The sequence below is a fragment of the Megascapheus bottae genome, chromosome 3, assembly GCF_031878675.1.
Source record: "Megascapheus bottae isolate mThoBot1 chromosome 3, mThoBot2.hap1, whole genome shotgun sequence".
NCBI classification, from domain to species: Eukaryota; Metazoa; Chordata; class Mammalia; order Rodentia; family Geomyidae; genus Megascapheus; species Megascapheus bottae.
In genome coordinates, this window is record NC_143511.1 from 63,296,080 (window position 1) to 63,313,688 (window position 17,609).

Here is a 17,609-nt window from a genome sequence, read left to right on the forward strand (position 1 = left end):
AACATAACCACTGACAGCTCACCTCCTGCAGTGTAGGAACTCAGAATCACTGCAACCTGCTTCCTCAATTTAGAAAGATCTTTCTCCTGGAACATTCCCTTAGTCCTACCTGCTATCTTCTCTTGAGCAGCTTACAACCCCTACTCATAAATATGGAGTGCTGACTAGTTTACTTTAAATCACTTTGGGGGAAAGGTGGTGGCGGACTATGAAATGCCAGGTGGCAGGTGGCACCTGTGTCATTGGGTAAGGGAAAGATCTGGGAAGGAATATTATCAAAAATAGCAGGGGCTGGGAGTTCGGCCTAGTGATAGAGCGCTTGTCTAGCATGCATGAAGACCCTGGTTCAATTCCTCGGTACCACATACATAGGAAAAGCTGGAAATTGTGGCTCAAGGACACTGCTCAGGCCCTCAGATCAAGCCCTAGGACTGGCAAATAAAATGACCCCCAAATAGCAGGGATTCTGGAGACCCGCAGGACTTAATGGGGAGTGCAGAATAGCCTCTCACATCTAATAATGAGCCCCCCTCCCCCCCCAGCCAACCCTTAGTACTATTAACATCATCCCATAATTACACATGATAGTAAAGCTGACAGCTTCAGCACTGCTCAGCTTCTTGGCCTCACACATGGATCAATCAATCCTAAGTCAGGAGCCCCAAGTGCTATCACTACCCAAACCAGCATTGCTACAATGTGTTGGCCAACTCCTTTGGTCTTTCCCTTTCTTGGGGTTGGTAGGTCTCTGTTGGGAGGCCTGAGAGCCCACCTATGTGGGCTAATGTCAGGGCAGGACCCACAGCATCTGACTTGGCCTTTCTGCTTCCAGGTGGATGCCACTCGTCCTGGTGATCCAGAGCTCATCACCTTCCACGGTACATGTGCCTTTCTTCACTGGATGAACCTTCTTGACTTCGTGTCTGTGAAGAAGAGGGTGTTTATGTGTCTAGTGCTGGGCCTGTGAGGGGGCCAGGAAGGCCTGAGGAGGCTGCTAGGAGGGCTGGCAGCTGAGCCCTGACAATGTGTGATTCAGTCACACATCAGTCACTTCTGCACCTCTTGGCTGTACCTATCTTCCAACAGCAGCAAACACTTCATGGTTTACTCTGGGGTTAACCTGTTCACAAGACCTTCACTGATGCCAGACTCATGAATTCTATGCTGCTCCTGCCACCTTGGCTCTTAGCATCTGTTAGGTGATAGTAACTACTGAAATCAGCAAGAGACAATATACTAAGAGGGAAGGCAAGGAAATATTGTGAGAACGCTTGAGTCCCTGGTCTGAGCTGTGAGTTGGTCGGCTGCATCAGAGTCTCCTGGAGCTGGTTAGACATGGACAACCCCAGTCAGGGGATGGAGCTCAGAGGTCCACTGCTTACTAGCATGTATGAGGCCTTAGACTCCATCTCCAGACCTGAAAGGAGAATGGGGCAGGATAGGCTGGATATAGTGGTATATCTGCAATCTTGACACTCAAGAGGCTGAAGCAGAAGGATCAACCAGGATCACAGAGCAAGATCCTCAAAAAAAAAAAAAGAAGAAGTTCCTCTAGCTATAGTCTCAATAGGGCCAATAGGGTAAAGTTCACAGCCCAGCTGGCCAGGCCCTGGAGTCTTAGATGGATCCCCCAACACTAGTGGGGTCTGCAAAGCTCTCTGTTAATCCCTATCAGGAGCCATCATGTTTCTGATACTCACATCCTTCCCCAGTGCTTGGGAAACACAAACACAAATCTTCTCTATACATGGGAGGTTTATTGATGGTGCCTGCCCAGTCTCAGACTGCATCTCCCAAACTGTCATATGCACAGGAAACTGCCAAATACACTGCTGGGGAGTGAGGGAGAAGCCAGCGAGGGTGATTAGTAAATACCAGTGTTATGTGTAGGAGCTTCTGTAGGCAACTCAGGAAGAGATAGGCCAGAAGGTGGGTGAGCCTGCAGGTGAATAATCCTGTGCCCTCCTTTCCTTCTCATGCCATGTGTCCTGTTTTGATTAAGAAGCCCACGCCTGGCCACTTACAACTTAAACCAGAAATATTCTTAATCCCTCCAGTACTTTAGATCATCTCTGCCACCCTGGCTTGCTATAAGGTGGCCTCATGTCTGGTCCCTTGATTTTTTCTGGCATTTTGATGGCCAAGTCCAGATTTTATTCAAAGTCAATGTTCTGATCCAATGTAAGATTTTGCTGTCCCTTGCTGCCAAATCAACCTTGGAGAGGTAGGGGAGGGTCTGCTTTGCTTCCTGGACTCCCTACTTGTTCCCTGGCCTAGAGGGCTCCCCTGGGGGAGAGAAGGAAGGGTGCTAGTCCTGGTGGGTGGTCATTTTGCTTACTGTGGGTTGACTCCTGCTCAAGCCCTTGGGGAAACAGCTCTAGTGGTGTTGGCAATGAGCTCATTGTTTTACCTTCCCCCACTAACTATAGTCTTAGGAGGGTCAATACCTGCCATGGAAGTCAAGTCCAAAGCCCAGCTGGCCAGGCCCCAAGCCTCAGACGGATCCCCCAGCATTATTGGGATCTGAAAAAAATATGTTTACAGCTCCCTGCTCATCCCTAGCAGGAGAGAGATGCTCACATCCTTCTCCAGTGCCTGGGAAACCTAACCCCAAATCTTGTCTACACCTGGGAGGTTTATTGATGGTGCTTCTGGGGATCAGGAATCCAAAGATCTCCTGTCCATCCCACCCATCTGAGGGGGAGAAGTTCATCCCATCCTTTCTCAAATATCACTCTCCAGAGGTACCTTTATACTGCTTTCCCATTCAGAGTAGTGGAAAAGGAAGGACCTGAAACAGTTCCAGCAGAGTGGTGCTTCTTTGCTGTTTGTGGAAGAGGCAGATTTAAGAGCTGGTTGTTGAGCCTCTGTCTACAGTCATGGAAGTGGCTCAAGGAGAGTTCACAGAAGCCCCTGCTGGGCTCCATGGCATCCTACTGGGCTGTCTGCCACAGCTCCCCTGTAGTATCCCCTGAGTGTCTCCCCTGCATCCAGACGTTCAAGGTCAGGAAGTGGATCTGCTGTTTCAACTTCTGGCCTCCCCATCTTTTTTTTTTTTTTTTCATGGGGCTTGAACTTGGCCTGGGGGCTGTACCTGAGCTCTTCAGCTCAACACTAGTGCTCTACCACTTGAACCACAGTGCCACTTCCAGTTTGTGGTGGTTAATTGGAGATGAGAGTTTCACGTACTTTCATGCCCGGCCTGGCTTTGAACTGCCTGGCTTTCAGCTTCCTGAGTGACTAGGATTACAGACATGAACCATCAGCACCCTGCCTGGGCCTCCCCTTCTTTTAGTAAAGGATTTTATACCTCTGGTTACTCTACGGGCTTTATTTGTGTGAGTTAACATTGCTAAAGAGGTTCAGTTGTCTCAGAAAAGTTTTATATCCAATGAGATGCTTTTTCAGTAATTTTCATTGTGAATGTGTTTGCTGACAGGTGTTAAAGGAGAAAAAGGATCCTGGGGTATTCCTGGCTCGAAGGGAGAGAAAGGGGACCAAGGAGCCCAAGGACCTCCAGGTATTCTAATTCGTTTTCTAGGCTTTGCCTTGGATTTCTTTAGTCCTGAGAAAGGCTGTGGAGTTGTGATATGACTGATTAGTCATGGTATGACTAATTCCATGACTCTGACAGCAAGCTACTCTGAATGCTAGTAAGACCTAGTTATAGGCTTGGGATAATGTGAAGAGAGACCAGAACTCCTAATTAATGGCTCATGTTTTATATGTGAAATGAAGCCCAAAGAGGACCAATTACTTTGTCTAGGGTCTGGGTTGCTGGCCCTGGACTAGAACTATGGGTACCAGCAAGCCCAGGCTTACTAAGCCCACAGAGGGGCACTTCTACTAGCCAACTTTTTTCATATATTTTTAATTGTAATTAATAGAAGGGTTACATTATATTCACCAGATCTGGTGCATTACTTCACATATATTGATACCCTTTCTCATGTCATGGTCTCCATTTCCCTCCCCCCTCCCCCACCGCTCATCTTGTTTTCCCCCCTTCCCTATCCAATTTCAAAATAACCCATCAAGCATATATCCAATATATCAGATAACAAGGTGAAATACTGTAACAATATGAGATAACCAAGGGATAGCAAAAGAGATGAGAGATAACATAGTACATTAAGGACAATAATCATTCATTATATGGCTTTTGTTTCTGTATCCTGGAGATCCTTTCATTTCGCATCATACTATCTGGCCTATGTATCTAGGTTTTATTCTATTGTAAATCTCTGTACTAGCCAATTTTTTGATTTTTGTTTTGAGACTCCTGAAATTATCATGGTGAATTTTATTAAACATTTCTTCTCCTTTAGGTCCTCCAGTTGATCCAACTTACCTGAGACATTTTCTGAACAACTTGAGGGTAAATTTTCTCTCCTAAATGTTTGTCCAATTATCTCAGTCCATTTCCCATTGTTACACTGTATGAGAGGTAATATACAAAGCATAAAGGTTCATTCAGCTCATAGTTCTGGAACTGAGAGGTCAAAGGCCTCATCTGGTGAGAGTCTTCTTGCTGATGGCGACTCTGCAGAGTTCTCAGGTGGTATGAAACCTCACAAAATGATGAAACAGAAGGAGGCCAGAAACAGCTCCTCTCAGAACAAAACCATTCCCTAACAATCCCGTTATTCATCCATGAATAATTCCAGAGCCATCAATCCAGAGTTCTCACTTCCTAACTACCTCCCAAAGCTCTCAACTCTAAATACCTTTCCTATATGATTTTGGGAATTAAGTTTCCCACGTAGGGAATTTGAAGTACACATTCAAACAAAAGGAGCATGTTGGGGAGACTTCACAATATTCCTGAGATACACTTACGTTCTCTCTTCCAGGAGGAGAATGGAGACAGGGGAATCAGAGGTGATCCTAACGGCCACTTCTTTGTGTCTGGGCCTCCAGGCCTGCCAGGAAACCCAGGTTTGGTTGTAAGTAATGAGCTCTTCAGACCATTTTCCACAAGGTCTCAGCTTGACTTTTCCTGAGGTCCTCAAGCCAGACTAGGCAGTTAGAGTAAAATTATTAGTACAAGCTAGAGGCAGACCCAACTCTCCCCACTTCTTGTTAATGGATGGGAAGATTGGCTGAGTCCCATCAAGTTTGCCCAGGCTATAAGCAGTTAACTTTAAGTAGGAATTGCACTGCCTTGTTCCTGTACACTGTGGGAAATTAATTCCAGTGAAAAATGCTACAATGAAGACAGAATTGAAGGTATAAGTGAAATTTCTAGAAAAGCTAGCTGGATATTCTGAACTCTGTGTGTGTGTGTGTGTGTGTGTGTGTGTGTGTGTGTGTGTGTGTGTGTGCTGGTCATGGGGCTTGAACTCAAGGCCTGGGTGCTGTCCTTGAACATTTTTTGTGCAAGATTAGCATTCTACCACTTGAGCCACAGCTGCACTTCTGGATTTTTTTTCTCTTTTGCTGGCTAATTGGAGATAGGAGTCTCATGGACTTTTCTACCAGGGCTGGCTTTGAACCTCACTTCTCAGATCTCAGCTGCCTGAGAAGCTAGGTTATAGGCTTTGGTCACTGGTGCCCAGCTCTTCTGAATTTTTCCTTCCTCTTCCTTCCTTTCCATCCTTTCCTTCCTTCCTTCTTTCCTTCTTTTGTTTGTTTGCTAGTCATGAGGCTTGAACTCAGAGTGGGCATACTGTCCCTGAGCCTCTTCACGTTCAAGGCTAGCTCTTTACTACTTGAGCCACAGTGCTACTTCTGGCTTTTTCTGAGTAGTTTTCATTGGAGATAAGAGTCACATGGACTTTCCTGTCCATGCCAGCTTTGAACCATGATGTTCAGATCTTATCCTCCTGATTACAGGTGTGAGCCACTGACACTTGGCTTCTCCTCTAATTTTTTTTTTTTTGGTGGGTCATGGGGCTTGAACTTGGCCTGGGCACTGTCCCTGAGCTCTTCAGCTCAAGGCTACCTCCCTACCGATGAGCCAAACCCCATTTCTCATTTTTCTAGGTATTAATTGGAGATAAAGAGTCTCAGGTCCTTTTGTACCCGGACTAGCTTTGAACCTTGATCCTCAGATCTCAGCCTCCTGAGTAGCTAGGATTACAGGTGTGAGCCACTGTGCCCCACTCAACCTCTTCTAAATTTTTAACTAACGATGAAGCTCTTTGATAGACTTGATTTTCTAAGGTGGAGGGAGTCTCTTCAGGCCATGAGAGAAAAGGTCAAAACTTTGACCCCAACAAGAACATGACGGTGTTATTAACCTCATGGGCCAGTATTGATGTCACAGCTCCCTATAAGAATAGAACTAGGCTCCTACTTCTCATTGTACCCCTAAGTTCCATTGTGACTTAGAGGCACATCATTTCCTCTTGTGGATGCACCCTTTATCTGTGAAGCACTGGAACTAGTCTCATGATCTTTCAGAGCCTTTTGGACTCCCTTGTCTAACTATGCAATGGCTGGGCTAATGCATCTGATAGCAGCAGCTAGAACTCACCCGTTTCTTGTGCATGTCTTCGTAAAGGACTAGGCAAGACTTCTAGCCATGAATGATTTTTCTGTTACTGCCTACTTGCCTTCCCAGGGTCAGAAAGGAGAGGCTGTTGTCGGGCCCCAGGGACCCCCAGGAACTCCTGGTCTCCCCGGACCACCTGGCTTTGGAAGACCTGGCGCCCCTGGACCACCCGGACCTCCTGGGCCACCAGGACCTCCAGCAATCCTGGGCTCAGGTTGGTACTGTGAAGGATGCCCTCATTCACGCCACCCCAGTGCTTGGGCTCAGATAACATCTGAGCAGTGGCATATGAAAATCATGCTGTGTAACAGAGGGCTGTTTTCTGGATGGGGCCACCTTTTCTTTTCTATTCTTTCTAAAAAATTGAGATATAATTTACACATCATAAAATTCACCCATTTGAAGCATCCAACTCAGTAATAGTCACATGGTCTTGCAACCATCCCCACTGGCTAATTGTAGACCATTTTTATCACACCAAAAGAACATTTTGCATCCATTAGCAGTTACTTCTCTCTGCCTCCCCCCTGTTTGGACATAAAATGGGGATAAAAATGGAATCAGACAACAGGTGAACTTTTGTGTTTTTTACAATTTTGCACAAGGATTCCCAGGTTGTCGTATATATCAGTACTTCACTCTTTTTTATGGCCAAATCATATGCTTTTGTCTGGACAGTCTGTTTCTGGACCGTTGAGTTATTTCTGCTTTTCAGTTATTGGGTCCTATTTTGTTTTGAAGTAACTGGACTTAGAATTCAGGGCCTTGCTCCCTTGCTTGGTTCGTTTGTTTGGCTGGCACTTTACCATTCCAACCCAACACTGGGCCCAGTGATTCTTCAAATGCTAAGAACCAGGTGCCAGTGACTCATGCCTATAATCCTAACTACTCAGGAAGCTGAGATCTGTGGATTATGGTTTGAAGCCAGCCAGGATGGCTGGAAGGTTTATGAAAAAGTCCTGAACAAGGAAATATGTTTACATCTGACACAGATTCAGAGAACTTGAAAACTTGCTGAGTCTTCAAGATTGAACAGCTGAGGATTGACAAACCGGGTGTATCTCCTGACTCCAAAGCCAGGGACTCTGTCATTGTACAACTCAAGTTGCGCCCACAGTCTGCTCCATTTCTTCCTCTTTCTGAGTCCTCTTCCTCTCTTCCCCTGCTCAGTGGTCACATGCTGTCTCCTGGGTGAAGTAAGTTGTATGAGTCAGGATATTTTTGGATGCAAGTGACAGAAAATACAACCTAAACTGGCTTTTTTTTTTTTACAAAGAATAATGAGACATACTCACTTTGAAGCTGGAAACCACATCATGAAGAGCTAATCAAAGTGGTCTGTAGCCTCATGCTTTGTCCAGAGCTGTAAGGATGCTGGTGCAAGAATAGAATGTCCTATATCCCCTAGACTTGGTCCAGAGCCCAGGGATGTAGTTGCAGATTGGATGGCTTGCACTGCTGGAGTAGGTTGGCTGTGATGTGAGCAGCCCTCTCCTCTCAGAGGGCTAGCAGACACTGGAGATGCTTTTCAAGGAGCATGTCATATAACTTCTCTTTTCTGCTTTTGTTTTAGCTGTAGCCCTTCCAGGCCCTCCGGGCCCTCCAGGACAACCAGGACTTCCTGGACCCAGAAACTTGGTTAGTATCTTTATCAATATAGTGAGTGCATCATTCCATTTTGGGATGGACTCACAGAAAACTTAGGCTAGAATATTTAGGGGCTAGCATCTCTTTGTTTTAGACGTAGGAAGCTTGAGGATAGAAGTGGGCACAAACTCTGCCAACAATAGAAGGTAATTTGCCTTGGGCTGGGAGTTTGGCCTAGTGGTAGAGTGCTTGCCTAGCATCCACGAAGACCCGGGTTCGATTCCTCAGTACCACATACATACAAAAAAGTCAGAAATGGTGCTGATGCTCAAGTGGTAGAGCTCTAGCCTTGAGAAAGTCCAAGGACAGTGCTCAGGCCCTGAGCTCAAGCCCAGGACTGGCAAAAAAAAAAAAAGGTAATTTTCCATCTAGTCACAAGCCTAAGTAAAAAGAATTGATATTGATGTTTGATTCTATGAATCTATCATTATGCTATAGTAAGAACTAACAGTATTTTATGAAAACCATAAGCACGAGTACGTAGAGAACCAGGGTGGGTGTTTGGGCTGGGCAGTCAGATTTACTTGGGTAATTCTGCTTTTTCTATTCTGCCAAAAGATGTCTCTTGTGTATCTTCTCCATAGCTCACTGGGGCAGAGTATGGTCTGAGTTTATTGTAGTGTACAGAAAATGAACAAGCACCTCACAAGAATGTCAGGAGTCCTATTTTGTCATATTTTTTACAATTTTTGAGAGAGAAACTATGGGTCTTACTTTCTTCTATTATGTATTTTTTCTATCATGTATCTAGTTATAGTTATAGTGTACCTATATTGCAAAATGGAGATGTAATCGTAATTGCCTACTTGTTGGCATTTCATTGTTTTGTTTTCTAGGTCTCTGTCTTTTTATTTTCCCTCTCTCCCTCCCTCCCTCCCTTCCTTCCTTCCTTCTTTTCCTCCTTCCTGAGACAGAGTCCCCACTGTATAGCCTATGACACTCTCAGACTGCCTCTACCAACTCCTGAGTGCTGAGATTATAGGCATGCCTCAGCATACCCAGCTATGCTTGCACTTCCTACCCCTAACTAAAAACTCGTTAAAAACTTGTTATGGAGCAATATGAGATGACACCATGTTTCCAATGTTAATGCCATGGGGCAGCATAAAAAATAGGGAGGGGGCAAAACTCACCAGCAATTTTGCTAAAACCAACAACCCAGCAAAGATAATTCTGTTGTTTTCTTGGTCCTCACAGAACATTATCTTTTGCGGTTTAATTCATTCATGATATTTCAAAGCAACATATCTATTTGTCTCATTGAAAAAGAATGCTCTTCTGTTGTTAGTGAAGTTATAGGTCTCTGTATGGCACAATAAGTATGGAGAGCATGGTTCCTACTTGACTTTACAAAAGGTGGCCGCTTGGTCAAAATGGCGCCTGCTCTGCTGGTCAATGCAGATTTAAAATGCTCTTCCAGATCTCAGCATTCGCCAACATGGATGACATGCTGCAGACAGCACATTTGGTCATAGAAGGAACGTTCATCTACCTGAGGGACAGCTCTGAGGTTTTTGTTCGCGTTCGAGATGGTTGGAAAAGGTTACAGGTAATTCTCAAACTTTTGGAATGAATATTCCTCTAAATCACCCTTGAAAAACCATCACCTACTCATCCACCTGCCATTTCACTGCCGCATGTTCATGTACTCCTTCCTTACAGCTGGGAGAGCTGATCCCTGTTCCTGTCGACAGCCCCCCACCACCTGCACTGTCCAGCAATGTGAGTAGTTTCCCTGCGTGCCTCTGGTACTTTCCGGAGGGTGTCTGTTCTCTGACGCTCAGCCTCAGTTTTCCTACTTGTGAAATCACCCATAAGCACAAGCATGTTGGAGAATCCTTTAATTTATGACATTCTCTGCCTTGTGAGATCATAGCACTTGCTGGGAGCTGGTGGCACACATCTGAAATCCTAGCATCTCAGGAGGCTGAGATCTGAGGATCATGGTTCAAAGTCAGCTGAGTCAGACAAATCTGGGATTCTTAGCCCAGCAAAATGCCAGAAAGAGAAACATGACTCAGTGTTGACATAGCAGCCATGACTAAAAAAACAAAAACAAAAACTGAGCAAGAGCTTGAGGCCTTAAGTTCAAGGTTCAGACAAGCAAATAAACTCAGGACATGGTCTTTGAGCCCCATTGAAACCCCAAGAAGCAGCGACTCTCTTACTCTCTTCTTCCTTTTGTAAAAGACAGAAACAAGGCTTCCCAGAGGTTACCTGCTCTATTAAGTAAACATGTCAGCAGCAAATCATGCCTTCTGCTCCTTTGCTCAAGACTCTTTCAAAAATCTTGAGAACACCCCCTCCTTTCCTGAGAATGGCCATGGAACCCTCGCAGTTTGAGTCACAGTTAGAGACAATATCACATGACTGAAATCTTTTTTCCCAGGAAACATTGAACTTGCACCTCACTGTCCTCAGAATTCCCGACTGCATGAATAGTCACAAGGTTTTTTCTTCTCTTTTGTCTCACAGCCATATCACCCTCCACCTCCTCTGAGCCCCATCAGTGCCAATTATGAGAGACCTGCTGTAAGTACAATTCATGTAATTCTTCTACAAACACTAAATGCATGTCTCCATGTGCTAGACCCTGTGCTTAGTGTCTAGTTCTACTGTCAAGATGTTCACGCACTAATGAGGGAGTCAAATAAAACACGAACTATCAGGACAAGACATAACACATTAGGGTAACACAAACCCAAGATGTTGGGGTTATAAGGAAGTGAAGGAAGTCTGCCTGGAGGTGGTGATCACTAAACTAAAACCTAAAGAATACTTAAGTTCAGTAGTAAGCTGAGTGAAGAAAGAATAGGAATTCTAGGCACTGGAAAGATGAACCAGAAAGAGGAAAGGGGAAGCACTGTGTATTCCTACCATTCCAAAAATTATAGTCTGCACAGGGGAGTCCAATTCAAGGTAGAGAATGAAAAAGTTTTCAATACAGAGGTTGGCAAAGGCAAGAGCTAGTCATCAAAGATCTGTAAACCAACATAAGGATAGACTTTGACCTATTCCTGTGAGCACTGGGGACATTCTTTCAGAAATTATTCTGGTGACAGGGTCATTGCAGGTGAGTTAAGGAAGCTAGAGACAGGAGCTCAAGGACCAGTTAGGCGGCTCCTGAATTATCTGAACTAGGTCACCCCCAGTGACCATGTAGAATAAGACCAACTGGAGAGATAGGAAGAGGCAGGAGAGCCCTGGATGTGGTTGTGAGGATGAGAGATGAGGAGTGATGTCTGTATTTCTGCTTGGGTGACTAAGGGCTCCTGGGTTCCTTCCCAAGAACCACTTAGCATTGTTGAGCCTAACAACTCTCATGCCATTCCTCTGCTAGCTTAAATACAGATCGTGTCCAAATCACTATGGAAATTCTGTGGAACTCAGCCACAGAAGGGAGTCTCTTTTCTTACTCTTAGTCTTTATTCCTATCATCTGAGACTCTCTTCTTCAAGTCTCACTTTCTCTCTCCCCTCTAGCCCTCCCCAACATACAGACAAAGGCTCCACAAACTTACGGGCAGCTCTGGGTTGCCATGGCATTCATTCTGACTCCAACTCTCTGGGGTCTTATGGCTACAGTGCCCAAATGACCTGACCCAACTCAGATTTTCTTGGAGGAGACCATCTTCATGGGGGATCTTGAGTTAATCATCCATTGTCAATCCAGGCCAATCCAAAGCAGCTGATGGATGGAAGGCCTCAGGCCACTCCTTTAACAGGGACACTTTCAAAGAACAGGCCTGGGCTTGACAGACACCAAAACATATATCCTAGAAGCCTGCAAGGAGGACCTTCATTGGGAGGGGGTTGAATCTGAAGCACCTCTAGGCCACCCAAGTAGAGACAACTATGAGGGAGGTGAGGGAGGAAGCTGTGAAGATCTAAACCTGCATGGAATCTGGTCTGGAAACACTGACTCACGTGTCTTCAGCAGAGCCATGGCAATTGATAGGAGTGGCAGGGCTTCTGAAAAAGCCCTGAGAAAGGATTAGATTATGGGGAGACTATATACACGGTGAGAAAGGACTAGACTCTGGGGAGCAAAACCTTAAAAAAAAGGAACTGAAGGAAAAAAAAAAAAAACAGAAGGAAATTCAGAGGCCATGGCTTGAGAGGAAAAAAGAATGCCAAGCAAGGTACTAGACAAGAGTGTGAAGGCTCCCATAAAAAGAATTTAACTGTGCCTTTCAAATTTAGAAACTAGAGCAAAGTCTTTCAGGAGCCAACAAAATTGGAGTCAATTGAAGAGTAAATGCTCGCTACTCAGGAGGACGAGATCTGAGGACTGCAGCTGGAAGTCAGTCCAGGCAGGGAAGTGTGTGAGACCCTTACCTTCAATTAGCCACCAGAAATCTGGAAGTGGAACTGTGTAACGTGATTGTGATTGTCTTCATTAAAATAATACCTGCTCATCACCAGTAGAGAAACACAGGAAACACAAGCCTGCGATTTCACTGTTCAGAAATAGCGATTATTTTTTAAAATAACAATTATTCCAGCTCTTTCTGTGTGTCCTTCGGAAAGGAGGGATGGAGAGAGTGACTGTAGTGTGATGGGCGGGGGGGGGGGGGGGGCAGGGTTCTCAGATAGCCTTGGGGAACCTCACCTTGCCAAGCCCTTGTAAGTGGCCTCAATGATGGCCCCAGACTGGCCAGAAGTGATCAGACTATAGGCCCTGATCTAAAGAATTGGTGATGCAGATGCTCGAAAAGGAAAAAGACAGTTGGAGAAGTATAGTCAGATTTGGGGATGTCTTAGGGAGAGGAGATTGAAGTTAATGGCCTACAAGTGGTCCTGCTGAAAGTGGGGAGCACACGGACCCCTGCCCATCCTCTTGGCTGGGGACATACAGTGTCCCATGCAGACACTAGAAGACCTATGAGAAACTTCAGCACAGTTGCAGGTAGAGTGGGTGGCTGGGAGCTTCTTGATCTGAATCCCCATCTAGTATGATGTTAAGGCAGAACCAGGGATGAGTAAACTGGGTGGCGGCAGACCTTAGAGGCTGTCCTATGCAGAGTGGAAGAGGAAAGGGGGGGGTGAGAGGCCCCCAATGTGCAAGCACAAGGGCAGTGGGTACAGGGGACATGGCACCTCGCGGCCAGCTGTGGCCAACTGGCTGAAGCCTAGGAAGAGGAAGGTGGTAGAGGTCATTTGGGACATGCAGTCTCTGTTCCGATCTGAGAGGATGCACAGAAGCAGGGAGAGAAATGCCAACTTCCTCTTGCCCCCCTCCCCCACATACAGGACCTATTGTGGGTCCTTTGGCTTAAGATATTTAAAAATGTTCTCCTAGGCTGGAGGTGGAACTCAGCAGTAGAGTGCTTGCCTAGCATGGAGAGACCCTGAGAGGTCAAACCTCAGCACTGCAAAAACAAAGCAAGAGATCAAAAACCAGAAAAGCATTTTTCTTCTCTGCTGACTTGGGCTTTGATCCTGTGTGTATATTTTAGTCTTGAAAACTGAATTGTTTCGTTTGGAGACAGTGTTAACCATGTAGCTCAGGCTGGCCTCCAGATCTTTCTACCTTCATCTGCTTGGATTATAGCTATGCACTACCACACCTGGCTTATTGCTCCTGAAACTAAACCCAAGAGCAACGGCATGAGCATGTCTTGGTTATGAACTGCAATCCAGAAACACAGAAGACAGGGTTGGGAGACAGGGCAGTAGAAGAGCACTGTGTTTGTGCAGGAGATTTTGCAGTTTGGTTTCTGAACAAGGTGGTAGGAATGCCAAGTGAGAAGGTTCTACCCAAGCAGTCTTAGTACTAAGTGTCATATCTTTCTCCTTTTTAATGCCCTTTTCCCTTGACCCCTCATGTAGTCAGTCCCAGGCTAGCTGAGGAGAGGGAAGAATGGAGAGCTGGCAGTAGCATGGGGAAGCTCCAGGATCCAGGGATAAAGACAGCCAAAATCCATGCTGGAGACTGAACTAGGAGTAAACCCAGAGCTCCTGATTCAGTATTGAGGTCAGATTCAGTATTCTGAACTGTCTTGTCTTGTCACCCACAGAAGACACTTGCACCCCATGGGCTATTCAGAGAGCAGAAATGGGCAGCCCATCATCCTTCACAGGGATGGGTCAGCCCCAGAGGCAGGTGAAGGAGGACCGAGGCGGCCTGCACCATGCCTTCCATCCTAAGGCTGGGTCTCCTTGGGAACATGGTGTGGTCATGTGTTGAAGTTCACCTTGAATGCTAACTGTACTGGCTTTTCCCCCACTCTTTTCAGCTGCACCTGGCTGCTCTGAACATGCCGTATTCTGGGGATATTCGAGCTGATTTTCAGTGCTTCCAGCAGGCCAGGGCTGCAGGACTAATGTCTACCTTCCGAGCATTCTTATCTTCCCACTTGCAAGATCTGTCCACTGTGGTGAGGAAAGCAGAGAGATACAGCCTTCCAATAGTGAACCTTAAGGTAATGACACACCCTCCTCTTTCTTCCTTCTTCGTGTGACAATCCTTACAAGAACTAGGGTATTCGCTACTCTGTGGCATTGACCATGGTGCAACCTGCCACCCCCATCCCCCTCAGCCACTGGCTATGTGACTTGGGATAGGTAATTTTCCTGGTCCTCAGGTAAGAAACCTGTAAATGTAAGAATATTTATAGTGACCTTCCTGCTTGAACTGTCTATGGCTTTTGGAGAAGGCAGGAGGATAATAACCACTGCTTTCATTTATCAGGGTCTTTGTTTACTATAAAGCACTGTATCTATTAGCTGAGAATAAAAATGATAAAAATGAGAATTCTTCTTTTCTCATTTTGTCATGTGAGAAAACTAAGACTCAGAGGAAGAGTAGTTTGTTCAAAGTCATTGCAAACTAGCATTCATTTCTTTAATTCCTGTATCTGGGGCTCTTGGTTTTACCAAGGATACTTTCTAGGAAACATTAGTTGAGTGGCACAAAGCAAAGCAGACAATGCAGGGGGTCTTCATCTTCATCCTGGCTTGGTACTGTCTGAGAACTAAGGTGTCCCAGGCTGCCAGACCTTTCTCTGCCCCTTTTGCTGGCTGCAAGCTCTCATAAGAATAAGTTATACCATATAAATGGCCAATTCTGTGGGATAATGCAGGGGTTCTAGACAAGATCCTATACAATCTATGCCTTTGATTGAGGCCACAGAGGGATAGCTTGGTTGGTAGTCACATGTGTCCTTGTGTCCTGGTGACAAATTAGATTGCAATAGTGTGTGGAGCCCTGCAGCCCCTGTAACCCTAGCCCTTCAGTGTGGAGCATGAAGACTGGTACATCCCAGCCTGAGCCATCGCCAGTGCCCTCCACTGGCTATCCCGGGTAGGGCTCTAGTACCTTCACCTGCTAGCTTGGTTGGTTGGTTGGTCTCCGCAAGAGACTGGACTTTGCTGTTCTGGGAAAGATCTGTCTTTCACTTGTGTATCATACAGAGTAGACTAGCTCAGGGCATGGTACAAACCCAAAGCTTAGTATATGCATAATATTTTAATAATAATAATAACAACAATAATAAAAAACAAATCAACTCTTCATGGGAAGAATATGTAGAATAAGAGATATCACCTTAAGAAAAAGACGGGGTGGGGGGAGAAAAAGTGTTTAAAGATAGACTGCAAAAAACAATCTCTCTCTCTCTCTCTCTCTCTCTCTCTCTCTCTCTCTCTCTATATATATATATATATATATATATATATATATATATACACTTATGTTTCTCAAGTTCTGTTTCATCATGCCTCTGGACTTGGGGCTAGGCACTTCAGGGTGAAATGGCATCTGGGTTTTGAAGGGTGAGGAACAAGCTAGTCCATTTGCAGTCTAACATAGCATTTATCTTTACAGGGCCAAGTACTCTTTAACAATTGGGACTCAATTTTCTCTGGCAATGGAGGTCAGTTCAATACACACATTCCAATATACTCCTTTGATGGCCGAGATGTGATGACAGATCCTTCTTGGTAAGTGGGTGTTGTGATCCACTTCTACAGCATAATCATTTTAGAATGTCTTTTTATCAGCTTCCCCTTGAGATATGACCACAGTGAGACAGATAAAAGCCCAGAAAAAGCCCTGGCCTTAGAACCAGAAAAATATTGTGACTTTGGGCAAGGTACTTCCATGTGAAGCTCAATCACCTTGCCTATCAAATGACTAAGAAAAACATCTGTACCATAGGATTGCTGTGAAGGTAAAATGAGTATATATAACAATGTACAGTATACAGTGAGCATTTAATAAGTGGAAAAGGCATAACTTGTTGATCCCATAACTTTGGAATTGCGCTTGAAATTTTTGAAAATGACACCTCTTTTCCGGTGTCTTCTTTATCATAGGTCCAAGGCCAGACTGAGTGGGCACAGTAATAAATTGTGTGATCTACTCTTAATGTACTCCTGATCTACAAGGACAGATAGACACCAATGATGATTTTATGATAGTTGTAAACTGGAAAAGAAGAAAAAAAGGAAGATGACAGGAGCACAAAGCATACATTCATTTTCACTTGAGAATGGTTTCATGCAAAAGGAGGCTTCTAATAGGCTTTGAAAGCTAAAGAGTCACTGGCTTGAACGTGAACTAGACAGCACTCTAGTCAAAGAGACTTCAAGAGCAAAGCTTCAGAGCCATGAGAACAGTTGGGGCTGGAGTACAGTGTATTCACAAGGCTGAAAAGAGCTGTGAGGACAAACAGGGGATCTGGTGTGAGACTGTAGAGGGAGGTGGAGCTTGACTTGATTTGCTTAATGCCAGTTGATTACCAGGATATACCGCAGAGAAGTGTAATTTAAAATATAACATGGGAAATTTACTTTTTAGGCCCCAGAAGGTGGTTTGGCATGGCTCTAACACACGTGGTGTCCGTCTTGAGGATAAATACTGTGAAGCATGGCGAACTGCAAACATGGCTGTCACAGGACTGGCCTCATCACTAAGCTCGGGGAAGATTCTGGACCAGAGAGCGTACAGCTGTGCTAATAGGCTAATCGTTCTGTGTATTGAAAACAGTTTCATGATTGACGCTAGGAAGTAATAACCTTCCAATGAGTCGTTTTCTTTTTAAGCTTCCATTTTTTCTCTTATGTGAAGAGTTGACACTGAAATCTAAAATGTTTAAATGTTGTAAATATTGCAGTATTTTAAAAAAAATTACTCATTCATCCTAAAAGCAACCAAAGAAAACATACCTCAGTACACTCAAAATGAAAGACATACAAGACTCAGATCAAAGGCATATCTGATCTACATATTGGTGCTAGATTCTCCGGAAAGCTGGTGCTGGCTGAACACAACCCAACACAGGTGAAAGGCGTGGTCAAGCAGAAAACACCGCTTCTCTTATTGTATCACTTCAAAAAAAAAAATGATGCCCTTTCTAACCATGGCTATTGAGTGTAAGATGACCATGATGCTTTCTTACAAAGTAGATATTTAGAGATATTACCCCTTTCATTTTTACTTTTGTTCTGGTCCTGGAGCTTGA

General features: G+C 44.9%; 1 protein-coding gene across 1 annotated transcript in view; it reads left to right on the forward strand.

The window, feature by feature from the left end:
- The window catches only part of Col15a1 (collagen type XV alpha 1 chain), an 89,030-nt gene extending 71,836 nt beyond the window's left edge, over nt 1–17,194 (forward strand). The window contains exons 29-40 of the mRNA XM_090330314.1: nt 833–878; nt 3,440–3,520; nt 4,329–4,378; nt 4,854–4,946; nt 6,566–6,710; nt 8,070–8,134; nt 9,564–9,692; nt 9,806–9,865; nt 10,619–10,675; nt 14,382–14,567; nt 15,971–16,086; nt 16,946–17,194. Of these exons, the coding sequence (XP_090186440.1) occupies nt 833–878; nt 3,440–3,520; nt 4,329–4,378; nt 4,854–4,946; nt 6,566–6,710; nt 8,070–8,134; nt 9,564–9,692; nt 9,806–9,865; nt 10,619–10,675; nt 14,382–14,567; nt 15,971–16,086; nt 16,946–17,159 (1,242 nt within the window). The 3' untranslated portion in view covers nt 17,160–17,194. The remainder of the gene's footprint in view (nt 1–832; nt 879–3,439; nt 3,521–4,328; nt 4,379–4,853; nt 4,947–6,565; nt 6,711–8,069; nt 8,135–9,563; nt 9,693–9,805; nt 9,866–10,618; nt 10,676–14,381; nt 14,568–15,970; nt 16,087–16,945) is intronic.
- The last annotated feature ends 415 nt before the right edge of the window (nt 17,195–17,609 follow it).